General features: G+C 40.0%; 1 protein-coding gene across 1 annotated transcript in view; it reads right to left on the reverse strand.

Annotated features, from left to right (window-relative positions):
- Nucleotides 1-1,090: 1,090 nt before the first annotated feature.
- NIPAL2 (NIPA like domain containing 2) overlaps nt 1,091-15,762 on the reverse strand; it is a 71,072-nt gene continuing 56,400 nt past the window's right edge. The window contains exons 7-11 of the mRNA XM_054590309.1: nt 12,420-12,555; nt 10,424-10,512; nt 6,453-6,516; nt 5,253-5,347; nt 1,091-3,883 (exon numbers count right to left, since the gene is read on the reverse strand). Coding sequence (XP_054446284.1) covers nt 3,771-3,883; nt 5,253-5,347; nt 6,453-6,516; nt 10,424-10,512; nt 12,420-12,555 — 497 coding nt within the window. The 3' untranslated portion in view covers nt 1,091-3,770. The remainder of the gene's footprint in view (nt 3,884-5,252; nt 5,348-6,452; nt 6,517-10,423; nt 10,513-12,419; nt 12,556-15,762) is intronic.

Genomic DNA, 15,762 nt, shown 5'->3' on the forward strand with positions numbered 1-15,762 from the left:
AGCTCCCTGGGAAGGAGATTCTTTCCTAGAACTTGGAGACTATCTTGCATCTTGCTTGGAACGCCATGAAACTGCTGGCAGCATCTGGCCCAGGTGGGTGCACCCTGAAACACATTTAGTTGATATTGGGATTGATATTCCTCTTTTACATTGTGGTTGGGACTCATTAACTCTCAGTAAGGACCAACACTGAAGGAGTTTCCTCCCTTTCTAGCAAAAATATGTTTCCCTGGACAGGCCACATATCCTGGAACTGATTTGCTCTCCTGGCCCAGGACAGCATGTATGTAGTACCCTGGGGCTGGTGAGAAAGCGCACAGACTCAAGAATTCCTGGAGGGGAAGGCTTTTCCCTGCGTCTACCACAACTGCTGAAACACTACGTATAGTAGTCCAAGGCAGGTCTATATTCGCATGGAAACTGTATGTGTGGAATTTTATTTTTTTACTTCAAGATGACCATAAGAGCCAGACTATTGATGAGTGTAACGATTTGAAACTGCTTCTAAATTCCTCATACCATCATGTTAGGTTCAACCCTGAGATCTTGGTCCTGAAAGTTCAGATGTGTTTTTCTAGCAACCTCACTAAGGCACTCATTTTCACTGGTGCCAGACACATGTATTAGGTTTGCAGTTAGTTGCCAGATCAAGCACTGCCTCTATAACCAGTCACAGAATTTAAGAAAAGCGGTCTGGAAGGGTATTGGGAAAGTTGATTTTAGTAACTGCTATATTTATGTCCATAATATCACTATTAAATTGGCAAGCATGAAGCAGCCTTCGGTGTGGCCGAGCGTGTATAGTCACCATTCCTGGATGAGCTGTGTGCTTGGAAGCAAGAAGCATAAAGAGGGCTCTTGGCTTCAGGAATTTGGCTCAACGTTTCTATCCACTGAGCCACGTCCACTGTTGCACCTGCTTCTTTTGGAGCAAAACTTGCACATTGCACTATTACTCTTCAATAGCACGAAATTGCATTAATCTATGAAATCTGTGTTTTTCCCCCTTCTTTCTCTACCATGAAATAGAATCTCTAGGAGCTTGTGGAGGTGGGACGGTGTTGAAAAATACCTTCTGAGTCACTGCTTGAGAAGATTTTTATTGCATTTTTTTTTCAGGTGATTCAAGATAGCAAAAGTATTATAGGGTAAGAAAACATTTAAACTGCAAACAATCAGATGTTTAAGACTTCTGCTTAATCTGTTACATAAGAGGTAACTACTAGTCATTTCTGAAGCTACTGTTGAGTTGGAGTGTGGGATTGGATGGACTTGTCCAATATAGGTAGTAGTACTCACAAAAGAACCCCTCTGCCATTAAGAGAGAAACTTTGGCTCCAATAATGAAGTCATGGCTATAGTTTGTATCTTATATATGCAAAAAGATCCTCAGGTATCAATCACGGTTCCACACTCCCACAGTATTTGGTTTGTGATGAACACGAACTGTTGTTATTTAAGCTCTCAAGTGCCCAAAGTTTCTAAAGTGCCCAAGAAAGAAGCTACATAGCAAAGGCAGAGGAGTCTAGACTGGGGGTTGGCTAACCACAGCCTGAGGACTGGCCACCTGTTTTTGTAAATAAGGTTTTACCAGCACACACTTATGCTCACTCGTTTACACATTATCTGTGGCTGCTTTCACGCTGCAACAGCAGAGTGGGGTAGTTGCGGCACTGTACGGCCAAGAAGCCCAAAACATTTTCTCTCTAGGTCTTTAAAAGAAAAGTTTTGCAGACCCTTGGTCTAGACAAATAGTCAGATGAGTCAACTGTTGGCTAAAGGTCCCCGATTCACGATGCCAAGAGAAGGACTGGGTTGGCTTTGCTTGTTGTCATGCACTGTGTAATTTTAAAAAATCTTTACAATCCAACACAACTAAAATTCCTGTTCACCTTATTTTGGAGCAGCAATATGGAAAGTAAAATTAGGTCTGAATATAGTTCATACGTTACCTGCACTTCTAAACCATTGCTAGATGGTTTAGATGTGCATAAGCCAATGCTATTTTTCAAAACTCTTAAAAAGTTGCAAATGTTGGTAGTCACTAAAGTATCAGCATTGTGCTTGTGTCTGTGCAAAATTCTACAATGCTCAAAACCATGTGCCATAGTTATGAATATAGTCCTGCTTTAACTAAAACTCTTTGGTCTAGTTTTTTCCCAATCTTTGAACCAGTCTTAAGAGTCACCAGAAATCTGTAGTTTAAGACACCAGACACATTTCTTAGCTGAGCCTTCCAGTGCCAACACGTTGGACCAATTCAGAAAAACATGCCATAAATTATGACTGTTTCATTTGAATTAATGGAACACATTCCACAATGGTAAGAATTCTTACCAGGAGTTCAAAAGCCAGACATGGGCTCTAGGTTATTATTCACACGTTGGAGATGGATTCGAATCCTGCCTTTACGGCCAGGTTTGGTTGGTCTGCTCAGGAGTGCAGGGTACGACAAAGGACAAAGCTGAAAGACCTGCGACAATTAAGATTATAATCTCTACAGGTCTGAGTTAAAGAGCCTATACAAATTCCTACACTTGGTTGGAACCTCATTGCACTGACCTGTCAGAAGTGATCTGAAGGTCTCAAAAGGTCCTTAAGCCTAGTGCTTATTATTTGATGTTGGTTACAATGAAGGTTAACTCTTTTCTTCTTATCTAAGGTAGATCAAACTTAACGGATGATTATGGACTTTTCCTGCAAATGTTATCTGAGTAGATTTGCGACTCATTGCAACAGAAAAGCCACTCAGGGGAAAGGAGCACAGGGCTTCCTCTCTAGACTCTGGTGGGCCACCTGGCTGTGTGCTTCATCTAAGATAAATGGCTGGTACCCGGTTCTCTGATCATTCCTTTTGCCTGGACAAATTTATAAGGCTTGAAATAATGACTTAGGAGAGAAGCAGTGTATTAGTGAAAATATCACCAAGAATTTAAATATGATTTTTGAGCTGTGTTAAAAGTTACAACATATAAATCCACCTGACAAATTATAACAGCTAAACAAATGAAGGTACAGAATATTAAGTGTTCTTTTTTTCTCCAGTTTCAATTAAGTTATAATAGGATCTCACAGCTGAAGAAAACGCCATCATTCCATATTTTTATTTAAAAAACTGGTCCTAGTTCTTAAATTTTTCCTTGCTTAAAAAGTCCACCAGCCAAGGTCTTTTAGTTTTGATAAGCTCCATTACAGAACGCCACTTACAAATTCTAATTTTAAAGATACCCTTAAGTTTTCAAGGACGCCTATAGGTAGGGCTAGTTTTCAGAAAAGATGACTCACTGCTCTTATTTAGGAACAGGAAGGTGAGATCTTTTATGAAGCAGTTAAGATTTTTAAAAAGGAATGCTCGCAAACCTTTGTTTAGGAGTAAGGTTGTGGGGTAAAGTGTCTCTTTAAAGCAAAGCACTGCCATTACAGCCAGTTGGGAAAAGCAGCCTATGTTGTTCTATAGCCAAGTCGTGGGTGCACATTTTTGTGTGACATTCCTGCTTGGGTAGCCAGGCTCTGATTAAGATATAGCCGGTTAGATGATCACTAGCGAAAGGCCCGTGGTGTGGGGAACATTTGGGTTACATTCCATGAGAACATTAGACTGTCAAAGCTTGGGAAGGCCTGCGTGTCCGCAGAAGTGGAGGTGGGGTAAAGGACTGGAACTGACGCTAGCTCATGTCAGCGATAAATGGCTGCTGACACAAATTGAACATGTGCAATTTTTTAAAAAGGTGGTATCGAATAACAGGCCCACAGCCATCCCTCTCGGCGTTTTAGACCTCTTTCTTCTCTCCACTTTGGCTCTTTGTTGAGTCACTTCCATCAGGCAGAGTTCCATAGGATAAGCCGTTCGAATCTGGTTGTATTTTATCCAACATTTGTTTCCCTGTGGAGATAATAATCGCACACACAAAAAATCTGTTGAGCTCGTAGAGAAGAATATGTTTTAATAATTTCTCCTCTATCTAGGCCACATTTCATTCCCCTTTTTGATGCTACGTGGTCACCCTTTAAACAGAGGAGAAAACTGTCAAGGAAGGAAAGGCCCTTGGAACTCCATGTCCCTTGATATGTGATCACACACTGTCCGAGAGAAAGCGAGGCCCTGCCGACCTCAGGGCCTGCCATGCTGGGCCTGGAAATCAGGCTGGGTCAGTTGGGAGGTTAACATGAAGCATTCACTCATCTCCAAAGCTTTCTCCCCAGCGTCGTGCTGCGTCTAATGCACCTAACAACATAGAAAAACAGTCTTTCATAGAGGCCTCTAAAGCTGTTCCTGATTCTACAGATGGGGCTTTGTGAAATGAAAAAGGGAGTGAAAAGTCAGTCAGCTTTATTTCCTACCAAAGAACCTCTAACCATAGACGTCATCTATAATGCATTCCCTCGCCACAAATGCCAGTTCTTGCACTGAAAGGTCTTAGCTGACCAAGATGGCTCCAACGCAAAAGAGAACACAGGGCCACACTTTCTCAGTCGTAGGGACAAGGTTTTAATGTTTTCTTCTTCAAAGGCTTGGTCCTAACAGAATGCTGGAGGAACCTGGGAGAATATCACTACCACTGCCTAGAAACCTATCGGTCACCCCAAATCCCTAGCAAAGCTGGAGACTGTTGAGGGTGGCAGGCAGGGGAGGGAGAACACACGGTGGAGTGTATCCTTTGTTCTGGACATTGCTTCTATTGTCTACATGACTAAAGCAAGCGACTCTCAGTGACACTAGAGAACTAACTGGAGAGATGGCGCATATTAAACAGATAAGGATGGAGGAGGTAAGGGGGAGGGGAGGAAGCTACTTCTGTTCGGGTGTCTGGGCAGCATGTCACACTTGGCCCCACAGTGCACAGGCCACCTCAATCTTCCCAGAAACCATATTCCTTAGTGGCCTGGCCTCTGTCTTTAGCTATTCCCCTCAAGGCTCTCTGAGCATTGGGGGCTGCTGCTGGTAGCCATTCCCGATTCCTTTCCTATTCTTTTCCAATTTAAGGAAACTCAAAGGGGAAACATTCAACATCACCCAAATCTAGAAGGCAGGGTCAGCTCTTTTATATCCCCCGCATTCTGTGCAAGCCCGACAATTGAAGAAATGATTATTGACATTTACAGTTTCAACGTCACCTCTGGTAGTATCATGAAATGTACACTTTTTGAAGAAAAGAATCACATTTTATATTAATTCACCACCCAAAGTAATACCAGCAATTATTTATGAAGGTAAGGTTTTCTATTATACATTAAAGAATATACAGTTTTACCAGGAATATTTCCAAAATCAATATAAGACTGTGGCAGATGTTCCTTTTCTCGATTTCTTGTGACCAAAAACACACCAAGGAATGACAGCAAACACCTGTAAGAACAATATTAATAAAGGACATTGAAACAACTCATGGTATTCAGCAACCGAGAATTAAACAGTCTACCCGGCGACATGAATTCCTTTGGTTTTGTTCTTCCTGTTTCTCATGGTAAGCTGCCTAAAACTTGTCTTAATTGCTGCAGCCAATAATCTTTGTCCTCAGAACCAAGACCTGGCAAGCTTCCAATAAGTCTCTGCTCCAGGTTTTCACCATCTGGAGGCTAATTTGGGCTCTGCACCCTTTGGGTAGACATTAGGTCTCATTTTCTATCCGTGCATGCCCAGATCCAGTACTGGCATGCAACACAAGCAAAAAATAATTTATTCTTTAATTTTCTAAGAAATTCAGTTGTCCTTGGCCATAAAAATAGTCATAGTTTCCAGATCCCAGAAGTTTAGCCTTGTCCAAATATCTTATGAAACTGAATGTTCAAGATAGATGGTTTTCTGTGCTGAACGTAGTCTAGGCTTAAGTTTGCGTAACAATGGTCAAACAGATACCAGGTCAAGAAGCAGCAAAGCACTAGCGGAGTGCCCTTTGGAACCAACGAAGATCGCACACAGTGGTGATGAGGACTCAAAGCTCTGTTCTCTGTTTGCAAGGATGTCAGTGAGGATGTCCAGCAATGAAGCATCAATGCTGGGCAGCCAGACCCAGAGGAGGGATGCTACAACCTGACGTTGTTAGTCCAAAGCTAGAACTGCCTGTCTTAGACTTTTATTCTACAGTATCCTAGAGATGCCCATTGTCACCTGATTGAGATCTAACCTAGGGGTTCCCAAGGGCGAGATAGGTCTGATACAGTATGGACAGACTGTGGAGTAGCTACAGAGACAGTGATTTATCTTGTCTTTGGCTGGAACTGGAAAATCTCTGATGTGTCAGAACCCTCAGACAGATACCTAAATCACAAAGTGAGAGACACTGAACCTTGCGTGGGGTGTTAAACTGAAAAATGTTCCCTTTAGGAGGTCAGGAAACAGTTGTTCCTTATATTATTTTCCAATTTTCTATGCCTCAGGTACAATGCCAAAAAACGTACATAAAAGTAATGGGATTGCGTATATCTTACTTACCTTTGGGACACTTACTCACCCCAAAAAATATATAAATACAGTGAGAAAAGCTGCACCAAGGAATTCTTTGTAAAATATGATACCTTTAACAAGAATTAAAGACAAAGTGAATTTTAGGGTGAGAGTATTTACAATAGCTACACATTGTTTTTCAAATTATGTTAATACAGGAGACCTTCTTTATCCTCAGTTTCACTTTCTGAGGTTTCAGTTACCCCTGATCAGTTTTGGTCCAAAAATATTAAATGAAAAATTCCAGAAATAAACAATTTGTAAGTTTTAAATTGTGCTTTTCTGAGCTCTGTGATGAAGTCCCGCGCCCTGGGACGTGAATAATCCAGCACATGCACGCTCTTACACTCCCTGTCCCTTACTTGCTAAGTACCAACTCAGTTATTAGATTCACTGCTGAGGTCGTGCAGCGCTTGTGTTCAAGTCGCCCTTATTTTACTTAACAATGACCCCAAAGCTCAAGAGTAGTGATGCTGGCAATTCAGATATGCTGACAAGAAGCGGTAAAGGGCTTCCTTCCAAGTGAAAAGATGTATATGCATAGGAGGAAATGGCATCTATAGGTTTGCTACTACCCATGGTGTTAGCATCCAATGGGTGTCTTAGGACATAACCCCTGCAAATAAGGGGAACTACTGTATGTATGTTTTTTAAGTATAGTTACCCCTAAAGTGCACATTCAGTAGCTTAGTTTAAAAATACTTGCATGCCACAGTTACATTTCCAATGATCTCAAAGAGAACATAGATTTGTAGACTTTATATAACATAATTATCATTATTATAAAATCAACATACTTGAATATAACTTCTGCAAGTAGAAATTTCTTATCCAGCCCAGAATATGTTCAACTGGCACACGCGAGAAAACAAAACCCTTGTGACATTTTTCATCTACAGTTTGAGGCCAGGGGTCCGCAAGCCTAAGCTGAAAGTCCAGGTGGACTCTGGGCCCTTTGACGCAGCGCTCATGCCTGGGGCCAGCTGCTGCCCATGCTGGCGCTTTTGGCAATGGCCTGCAGTCTGTCAGGCTGGCCACATGCTCATTCAGGCCTGGAGAACAGCGGAGCGTCTGATGCGCTACCCCCTCTCCCTCCCTTCTCCTTTTTTTGCTCTTTCCTTTCGGGTAAAGGAACACATGGCTGTGAGTTTTTCTTCTCTCCTTGTTGGTCTCCATGATTTCTTCTTGGTCTAAGATCCCAAGGCCTTCACAGAGTTTTTATGAAATAAGATGTCTCTAAATTACATATTACCTGAAATTAACTCTTTGTGTGTACGATGTCAGCCGTGCTAGCTGGTTGACAAGTATGTATTGAGAATCTTATGTGTCAGCCACTGTTCTCAGTGCTACAGGTACCACAGAGAACAAGACAGAGCCCTAGATTCAGGAGGCTTCTCAGCCTGCAGCCTGTCTCCTCACCTAGAGAATAAACTCCTTATAGGAAGAAGCCAAGTCCAGTTCTGATGAGTATTTGCTGATTGACTGAACATTTCTGAAACATTATTAGTCACTTCCTTGTAATCATTTTTATGATTCCATGTTATTTAATGAGCTCATGAACCACAATTTTAAGTTGTTTTTTTGTTTTTGTTTTAGTAAAATAGCAATAAATTACTTTGTACATATTTTTTCCCCCAGTATTTTAGGAATTTTGTTGTTGTTGCTTGAAGTGGAACTCCTACTTTTAAAGTGAACATTTTCTTTTTTAGAATTGTAGTAAAATACACACACCCTCACAGTTACCCTTCTAACCACTTTTACGTGTATAGTGCAGCTGTGTTAAGGAGGTTCACACTGGTGTATGAACACTCTCCAGGTCCTTTTCATCCTGCAAATCAGAAACTCCATGCGTGTCAGACAGCAACTCTCCCTCCTCATCCCCTGCCCCTGACAATCACGTTTTACTTCCCGTTTTTGTAAGTCTGACTACTCCGGATACCACATATAAGCGGAATCATATAGTTTTTATCTTGACTGCCTCATTTCACTTAGCATAATCTCCTCAAGGTTTATCTATGCTGTAGCATGTGTTAGAATTTCCTTCCTTTTTGAGGCTAGTATATACATATTTCATATTTCATTGTATGTATATACCACATTTTCTTCATTCATCTGTTGATGGACATTGGGTTGCTTCCACCTTTTGGCTATTGTGAAAAATACTGCTATGAACCTAGACGTGCAAATACCTGTTGAGACCCTTCTTTCCATGCTTTTGCGTTCCCACCAACAGTGCACAAGGTTACAATTTTTCTATATCCTCACCAACACTTGTTATTTTCTGTGCTTTTCTTTTCTAGTGGCCATCCTAATAGATATAGTGGTTATATCTCCTCATGGGTTTGATTTGCATTTCCTGATGAGTAGGGATGTAGATAGAGTATAGTCACATGTGCTTATTGGCCACTTGTACACCACTGGAGAAACGTCTATTCAAGTCCTTTGCCCATATTTTAATTGGGTTATTTGTTTGTTGTTGTAGAGTTGTAGGATCAAAGAGTAGAAACATTTTTAAGGTTCTTGATAAAAACTATGAAACTCAGTTCTGGGAAGATGATACCATGCTACCCAAGCTCCATGAGAGTGTGTCAGCTTGGTCATTGCAATAAAAAGAAAAACCAAAAATTTTACTAATTTGGTAGGCAAAACATGGTATCTCATTTTGATTTAAATTTCAAGCTACGCTTTTTGATAGAGACAAAGAGGAAAAGTTGGTCAAGAGGCTTCACCTCCATTCAACACTTTAGAAACATCAGATGAACTGTTATCACCCCCAGAAAGTTCCAGCCTCCCCGACTCATCAATCTGTGCACTGAATACTGAGATCCAGCCCTGTGGGTCCTCCTAATAAAACTTCTTTTGAGGGGAACTACATGTTTTTTATGTGTCTTTAGCACATTTGTCTTAATTAGTAGCTGCATGTCATGCTTATAACTCCTTTTGAATTGTTTCCTTTTAATAATTCTAAGGCACATAAATTGTGCAAGTTTTTATTTATTTTTGTCAACAAGCATAAAATGCTAAAAAATTAGATGTCCTGGGGTATACTCTTTCTCTTTAAATGTATGGTTCAATTTTGGAAAACAAAATGTATTAATTACTTTAAAAAATTGCCCATTGGCAGTCAGTCACATTGTTTGCAATGAAATAAAGAAGATGAGCTAGTTAGGTAACATATAATCCTTAACTATCTCCAAAACACATACATTTGGCAATAGGAAATGAAGTTTCCGTCTGAGAAGGCGGTGAATTTATCCAATAAGCCAAAGAACTAGGGCAAACAAGTACGAAACTTTGGAGTGATATACCTGAATCTACAGCATTTTGGTTTGAACCAAGTTTCAACTTCATACTTTTGTTTTAAACACCATTGTGTCTGACATATTAAAAAAAAATTGTCCATCACAATAAGAGAATGCAATAGTAGAAAAACAGAGGCCAGAACAGCAAAAGTAGTAGTTTCTGTTCTCACTTGTCTGGCTTCCTCTGGAACACTGGCTTCAGTTTGGGATCTCACTTTCTAGTCAAGGTGCTGAGGGCTGGAGGGCGAAGAGTTAATGGAACTGGGGATGCTTGGACCACAGACAAAACACAAGAGGACCCTTCAGCTGCTCCGATTATCAGAAGGGCTGCCAAGGAGAAGGCTCCAGAGAGCAGAACCAAGATGAGTGTCTTGAATTCATGGGGAGGCTCATTTCAGTCCAATATAAGGAAATACTTTCTAATGATTAGAGCCCTCAAAATAATTAAGAGTAATCTAAAATGGGACTGAGCTCTCCCAGGAGGCAGAGGGCACAGGGGAGCATTCGCACAAAGTCGAACAACCCACCCTCGAGGATGTTATGGGGGAAATTCGGATGCTGGGTGGAGGCTGGAGGACATGGACTCCACAGATCCCTGTAACCTAAGGGGTCCTTGATTTTCTCAATCTGCTTGTTGTGGGAGCAGAGCACCTATGTACAGAAAGCCAAAACTCACCTGCAATAATGGCACTGGTTGTAAAGAAAACATGGTTCACGGGCACCACAGTCGCTGTATTGTAGAGTTTCGTGGCTTGATTTAAGAACCTAGAGCAGAAGGCACTTACTGAATTTCTGGCTTTAAGAGATGCTCAGCAATAAGTTAACAATAACATCAAGAAATGCATGTTCTTTAGCTACAACTACAAAGGGAAAGGAAGTGCAGTAAAAGGGCATTTCCAATCAGCAGTCATAGCTTATATGCATCTGATGTATGAGATCAGATGTCAGGTTTTATGGTCTGTTTAAACCAACAACAGTAACAATGAAAAGCAATTAATCATATTCTGAGGCCACAGAAGTTTGAGTTGGAAGCGATTCAAGCTGCTGGACCGGTATCACACTGGGGCTGATTCATTACGATAGACCTTAGAATCTGTTAAATATCATATCTGGGGAATAGTATAGCTATGCATTGACATGCCACGTGCCAAGAAAGAAGATGGAGAAGTAAAGGAATGTTTAATGTTTCAAAAACAATGCTTAGGGCTCCAGCTGTGGAGCACATGTGGGAACTGAGCTTCTCACTTTGGCCACCAACATAATTCAGGTTCCCACAACTGTGTTGTGCTGCCCGGTCAGGGACTACAACCTTTTCTAAAGCAGCGCATTGCACTGACGTCACCTCACCTGGGTACTTCCAAAAAGCACGAAGGCTCAGGTCCTATTCTTGAGCAATTGAAAAAGTTCTTGTGGGCACAGCCCAGGTATTCCTGTGTGTACATACATATGTGCATGTGTATATACATATATGTACATACATACAAGTAAATAAACCTCCTTGGGTAAGTTTAATTTTAAAATTTAAATTTAAATGCACTGAAACCCACAGTTCGGCAGTTGTAGTGTGTTCACAGAGCTCTAGTGTGAAAAAGGCAGGGACTGAAACAAGGGTGAGAAGGATGCAGTTTGCCTTCAATTGTATTAGCATTTTAAATTCATAAAGCGTAAACATAGTGATACTAATCGCTGAATTCTAAACGGTAGTAGAGTGGTATTGATTAATTCAGAAGAAGAAAGAGATGAGACAAAATAACAAGACTCAATATTAGAAACACACTCAGTCCTATAAGGAAATGGCCAATGAAACAGTGACAAAACATTGGGCTTCTCCAGTAATTCTCCACACTCCTTGTCACAGGGCCCCTGGCCAGCCCGTGACAATTAGACTTTCCTCCTCGGACCCCAGGAAGAATCCACTCTCTCCCCGGGCCTGGACTCTGACTGCCTGGCTGGCACTGGGATGGTGGTTTTGCACAGCATTTTGGGGTAAACAGAAAACTTTCTGGTTGACTCAAGAGCGCCTAGAAGGCAAAGGCATACTCACGGTGTGAAATGGAGGGGAAGAGATTGGAGCAGATGGAGGTGGGGGGAGAAAAGAGCAGAAATTAAAAATGTTCCATGTCACCACAATTAGGCCCCAAGGGAAACATAAAACAATCATTCCACAATCTCTTGGGTACAAAGCAAATTCTGGCCAAAGATGTGAAGTTCTGGGGAAAGGATTTCCCTCCCGGCCAAACGTCTGGTTTTGTCCATCCCTGGGCAATTAATGAGCATGAGCTAAGAAGTGAAGGTGAAGGGTTCATGTATTTCCTATACTTAGAATGAAATCCTGGATGTGGACCTGCCCCTTTGATTTATTGCTAATGACAGCCTATGTACGATGGATATTAATTACAAGCAGAAGAGCATCAGGAAAGTATCAAAGTGCACTTAGCTAGATTATAGTTGCACTTTAGAACTCACAAGATGTGAAGGCAATGCTTAGTAAAAACTTCTTATTGGATGTGAAGGGTATTGCAAGGCATGTTAGCGGAGGATAAGCTGTAGACCCTTCACCCTTTGCAATCAGTTGCATCTAATTTTAATTATCATCTGAAGCCAATAAAGATTAATGCTCAGAGAAGCACAGGAATGTTGAAAGATTGGTGGGGATATAAAAGCTAACTTACTTGACTTGGAAAACACAAGATGCTATCATGATGATAAACATTATATAGAAGATGGGATAAGTGAGTTGCATTCTATCCGTCACAGAAAAAGTGATCATGCCTGAGACAGCTTTTACTGAGATAACAGTCAATGAGGCTGGAAAAGAAAACAAAGAACACAAATAAAATACATACCTTAGATAGAATTACAAATAAATAAGTTTACATGGTAGAGTAGTAAATACCCCAATTATGCTGTAAGCGTGAAGACTGTTGTGAGAGGTGTAAGGCAGGACATGATGCTACCTAAGCAGTAGCCCTGCGGCTGCAGCTGGGCGGGACTTCAGGTTTGCTTATATCAGCTAAAGACCTGCTGTGTGACTATGTGTTTTTTATCTTTGCAGCAAGGTGCCTATTTTCCAGTGCTATCTCTTGAAAGGATGCTACAGAGGTTATAATTACTAGTAGATGGGAAAGGAGAAAACAATGAAGGGAGGAGATAAGAAAAATTAGACTGTCCATGTGACAATGGGAAAATAACTATTGACTATACCGAAAAAACTAAGAGGCAAATAGATGAGAAGACTGGAAAGTGAACAGCAATTCACTCTATGAGTTACTAAGAGTTGTACTGGGTCTGTGTATGAACGCTTTGTTAATAAATGCCTGGAAGTTTCATTAAAAATATCTTTTTGAAGAAGACACTAATAGGAAGCAGGACCAGAGCTGAATATTCATTTCTCAGAGTCAACTATAAATCTAAGATTTACATAAGCATGTCTACTCATTTTCTATGCTCAAGAGGAACCTATCCCTTAAAGGAAAAATTTTCTTAGGTTCCAAAGAGCAGTGAAGAAAACATGGCTTGAAAAGGTTATAGCAATATGAAAGCAAAGAAGAATTTTCTGGAAATACCATGTTTCTGAGGGAAGAAGACAGTGTTTTCATTTTGTCCTACGTCCCTTATAATTACTGTTACCTGTAACTCCATAAATTAGCTGAAACCTATGGAAAAATTAAAAAATTATTTTTACATGAAATCAAATATAAGTCAAAGGCAATGTGAAAGAAATATTATTTTTGTTGCTGTTGATATCTGGTCATAATATATGGGAACTTTATCCCTTTTAGCTTTTGAAAAGGTGTTACATGCATGTATGTAAAGGATATGTTTAAAACAGCAGGTGAAGCACTGCAACCAGGAAAAGTGTTCAATAATCTCCTTTTCCAAAAACTGAAAAAATACTTTAACTTGAGGGGTACTAGGGCACACTTCCAAATTAGGCATTTTCTTTCTGTTAGAAGTCATAGTTAACTAGAGAGACCTGGTGATAAATTTTAAAAACAAACCCCCAATCTGAACAAAGAGGCCCCTTCTGCTGGGCACCTCTTCATTTTAAATGCCTTTGACCTGATCCTTTTACACATTTTCTACGATTATGACAACAGTCATATCTTAGAGAATCTAGGAATGTTAAGTATCTATCGAGATGTGTGTCACTTGATGGTTTAAGTTTGTAAGGTTAGGTCCTGAGGGACCTACACACTTTGCTTGTAATTAGAGCCAATGTGGTTATGGTCTTGTCGTCTGAACAGCTTGGTTTTCCAAGAGGATCGTTAGTGGGGAGGCAGCTGAACACACTGTCCCATGAGCCTCAGAACCTTGGGATTGCAAAGGCCCTTCAAGTCATCTAATCTAAAAAAATTCAGCTAACTCAACCATCGTCTGATGTTAAATTATACTTAACACAAAATAACAACAAAACTGGATTTTAAAAAATTAAACAGCTAAACCAACTAGTAGTTGCTATAGTTAGTCAATCATTATATTTTCAAAGCATGTACAATCACCAACTGATTAATCACTATTTATTATAACTTGGAAAGTTATTGCTAGACGAGTTCTTCCAAGATTATTTTTGCGGGGGTGAGGAGGCTAGGGTGGTGGATGAAGACAGGTGGAAACATGAAACTGTAATGCAGTCTCATTCTAGCATTGCACATATAAAGATAGAAAGTACTTATGTATGACACAGAGAAAAGACTAGAAGAAACTATGTCCATATATTATCAGAGGTTAATCTCTAGGCATTGGGCTTATGAATAATCTTTAAAGTCATCTTCTTTAAACTATAAAGGTCTGTATGTTCATTGAAGAAAATTTGGAAAATGCAGAAAAGCCTGGAAAGGAACATGAAAATCACTTGTAATTTTAATACTCATTTCCAAATCATTTTTAACATTTGGGATTTTTTTTTGTAGTATAGAAAAACACTATCTCTGACTATGAATATGTGTTGTAACATATGAACCATACAGTACATGCTACTTAGGAACCTCTTTTCTATGCCATTAAGCAGAATATATAAGTAAAAACTATTGTTAAGTGTTACACAGAAAAGAACTGGTTTCATTAACACAACTGGTTGTGAAGTATTATTTGTTCTGGATCCTACTTGGATTTTTTTTTAAATTTGAGATTTTTACATCAATTTTCAGTAGTGACATTAGTTTCTAGTATTCTTTATTTTTGCTCTTTGGGATCTATATTTATACTGATTATGTTAAAAAAGAAAGTGAAAGCTTTCTTCTTATGTCCTCAAATAGTTTAAACAACATCAGAATGATATGGAGCTTAAAGATTTAAAGGCATTACTTTCTAGGTCGGAGGTAGAAGTCTACAACTGGTTCTTTTTTAGGACGCAGCTTTCTTACAACTCCTCTATTTCCTCCATGGTTATTTCACTTAAAAATAAACAATTTAGTCAAATTTGTATACTGTCTTCATTTTCTACATAAGCATTATTTCTAATCTGTGGAATTTGAGATTTTTCCCTTTTTGTCTTATGGAGGACCTATTTTATTGTCTTTTTAAGAACTGATTCTTGGGTTTATCAATTCATTGTTTTTCTGTTTTCTATTTCATTAATCTTTCTCTTTCTCTTTATTAATTGCCCCTCTTCCGCTTGCCTCAGCTTTGTTTCTATAAAAGACGTAGTAACAGAAACCTCCTTTAAAGCGAAGGCGGGAAGCCCACGCGGGACCTCTCCTTGCCTATGTGATCACGTTAGTCCCCCCTCCCGACCCCCCAACTTCCCCTCCCCTCCGTGAGGGTGTCCTCTCCTTTCTTACGGGACTTACACATGGCCCGCTATGGCCATGGCTGTTTGTTCCAGGCTGCAATTCTTCATTGTTCCTGAGCAAGGCCATTTTGCTGGATAAATATTTAGCTGACTTTTTGTTTAAGGATTTCAGTGTTTTTTTCCACCCCTTACTTCCTCAGTTGAGTGCTTAATTGACTTACACTTAAAACAATAAATTTCCTTCTGAATACACCATCGGTTATAAACTATAGGTTTAATAT

Source organism: Pteronotus mesoamericanus, unplaced genomic scaffold, assembly GCF_021234165.1.
Source record: "Pteronotus mesoamericanus isolate MK-2021 breed Mesoamerican mustached bat unplaced genomic scaffold, CSHL_Meso_final scaffold_174, whole genome shotgun sequence".
In the NCBI taxonomy this organism is placed as follows: Eukaryota; Metazoa; Chordata; class Mammalia; order Chiroptera; family Mormoopidae; genus Pteronotus; species Pteronotus mesoamericanus.